The 2363-nt window shown below is 63.5% G+C and overlaps 1 protein-coding gene across 1 annotated transcript in view; it reads right to left on the bottom strand.

Annotated features, from left to right (window-relative positions):
- PRR29 (proline rich 29) overlaps window positions 1–2363 on the bottom strand; it is a 3586-nt gene that overhangs the window by 379 nt on the left and 844 nt on the right. Inside the window, exons 2-4 of the mRNA XM_027771138.1 lie at window positions 1726–2173; window positions 221–488; window positions 8–71 (exon numbers count right to left, since the gene is read on the bottom strand). Coding sequence (XP_027626939.1) covers window positions 8–71; window positions 221–488; window positions 1726–2173 — 780 coding nt within the window. The remainder of the gene's footprint in view (window positions 1–7; window positions 72–220; window positions 489–1725; window positions 2174–2363) is intronic.

Below are 2363 nucleotides of genomic sequence, written 5' to 3' on the forward strand. Positions count from 1 at the left end.
CGGGAGCCGGGGTGACATCGGCTCCCACAGTTCCGGTGGCACTGGGGGGCGGGGGTGGGGGCACGGCTCTCCTGAGATGGGGAGAAGAGTTGGATCCCATCGGAGGAGGCCCAGAAGTAGCCTCTCTCTAAGGTTTCACGCGCCAGCCCCAGGGCAGGGTCCTGGCAGGGCCCCGATCTGTGCCCCCCACACCACGGCCCCATCCCCCAGCCTCACTCACATCCTCCTTCTCCCAGAGGCAGGAGGGCAGTGCTGAACCCTGGGCACGTCCTGGAAGAGGGGCTGGCACAGGGGAGGAGGGAGGAACGGGGCTGGCCAGGGCAGCAGGGGTCCTGGGGAGGGCCCTGGGGAGGGCAGGTAGTGGTGGTGGAACACCAGAGGCCCTTCCCCCAGGGCTTCCAGCTCCTCCTCCTCATCAGACTCTTCCTGTTCACCCTCCAGGTATACCTGGGGTTGTGCAAAGGGGGGAGATGACCTTGTCAGGGGACCTTACGCCCCCTCTGCCCACGCTCCCATTCCTCTTTCTCTAGATTCTCACGGTAAGAACGGCAACAGTTACTGAGTGTCTTCTATTACAAAATGAAACAAAGAGCTTTGGAGGCGTTTGTTCTTTATCTTGCAGGTGGGAAAACAAGCTCAGAGAGGTCGGGCGACTCGTCTGAGGTCACCCAGCTAATAAGCGGCAGAGCAGGGACTAGAATCCAGGCGTAACTCCAGAGCTGGGGCTGGGGTCCACCAGGTTGCCCTGGCCTCATCCAGTCTCTGGACCCACCTATGCCCCCTAAGTAAGGCGGGTGCTCATCTGCGGGCCCCCTGAGCACCTGGGGCTGAGGGGCAGCAGCTCGTCAGGTTGTACCCTCCGCCTGGACTCCATGGCCAGATGAACTCTCCTCTGCCTCCTGCAAGTTGAGCAGCTCCCCACTCCACCAGCCCTGCTACTTCTGGGTGGCCCATGGTGGCTGAATAAGGGTCACACGCCTGCCCCTGCACCCACAGTGTCCTCGCTCTGTCTCCTCACTGCCTCTGCCAGGCTGGATGGTGGGCACACCCCTTGCCTCCTCCCAGGGTCAAAATCCCGCCTGGGGGACCAGCAGTTAGCGTAATGGCTATGTCGCTGAACTCCCATGTAGTCGACTTCGGTTCAAGTCCCGAAGCCGGTGGCTTAAACCCAGGCCGGGCGCATGTGCGTGCGTGCCCAAGATCCCTAGAGGAGAATGGAGGAGAAGGGATTGCGGCATGGTCATCTCCCCTGGGGGGTGATTTCTCGCTTTCTCTCTCTCTGTCTCTCTGTCTTTCTGGCGAGTGCACGTGCCCTATAGCAAAAACCTCTCAAAAAAAAAATCTTGCCTGGCTTTCAAGTGCTAGTTCTAAGCCGTGCCCCCTCCTCCAAGAGCCTTTCCTCTGCAGGCCCAGGGGTGCGTGGCTTTATTGATAATCATTGCTTTATTCATTCACTTGTTTGACAACTATCAATGGAGCCTCTTAAAAAGTGTCAGGCCCAGGACAGAGCACTTATAACCTGCAGGGTCCAGCGGAGCCTGCCCTCCTGGGTCCAGAGGGAGTGGAGGGACACCCTGCAGGGAGACCTGGAAGACCTGGGTGGCCTGGACTGATGGGCTGCCCCTCCCCACGAGGCTGACGCAGCCTGGTACATTAGAGATGGCAAACAGCCCCAACCACAGGGGCGGGTTGGCTTCTGCTCCTGTCACCCAGTCCTGTCTGTCTAGGGGGCGCCCCAGATGGACCCCAGCCCACACACCTGCTGGCCGGGCGGGCCGCCGAATCCGGGTGGGCGGGGTTGGGAGTGTAGCGCCGTGGCCGCCAGGCCGCTCAGCAGCAGCTGGTGCACCTGCGCGCTCTGCAGCAGCATCAGCTCCAGCAGGTCTGGGCCGGGTTCAGCAAGTTCACGCGGAGCCTTCGCCAGGGCTCCCTTCCCGGTACCCCCTTCCCCTACCGAGTGGCCTCCTCCCCGACGCCCCGCCCTGGGGGTGCAGAAGCTGCGAGCGGGTGCGGTGGCCTCTTTCCCGACGCCCCGCCCTGGAGGCGAGGAAGCGGGGAGAGTGTGCAGAGGGGTGTCGGGTGATCCTGGAGTCTCACCTTCCTTCACGCGGCCGGGCGGCGGGGGCTGAGCTGGGACGGTCCACGGGAGGGGCTGCACCACGGGCACCCAGGGCTGGGGTGGGGGGCCAATCAGTCAGGCCCCGCGAGCAGCCTCCCTAACCTCAGGCGGCTTGTCCCCGCGCTGCCCTGCGGCCTCCCCCATCTCTGATTCACCGGGTTAGGGTCTCTCTTCTCACCGCCCACCCCAGGCCCCCTCCAGTGGCCGCCCCTCCAGCGGCTCCCCCACTCCGCGGTTCACGCGT

Source organism: Tupaia chinensis, unplaced genomic scaffold (assembly GCF_000334495.1).
Source record: "Tupaia chinensis unplaced genomic scaffold, TupChi_1.0 Scaffold000187_1, whole genome shotgun sequence".
NCBI classification, from domain to species: domain Eukaryota; kingdom Metazoa; phylum Chordata; class Mammalia; order Scandentia; family Tupaiidae; genus Tupaia; species Tupaia belangeri.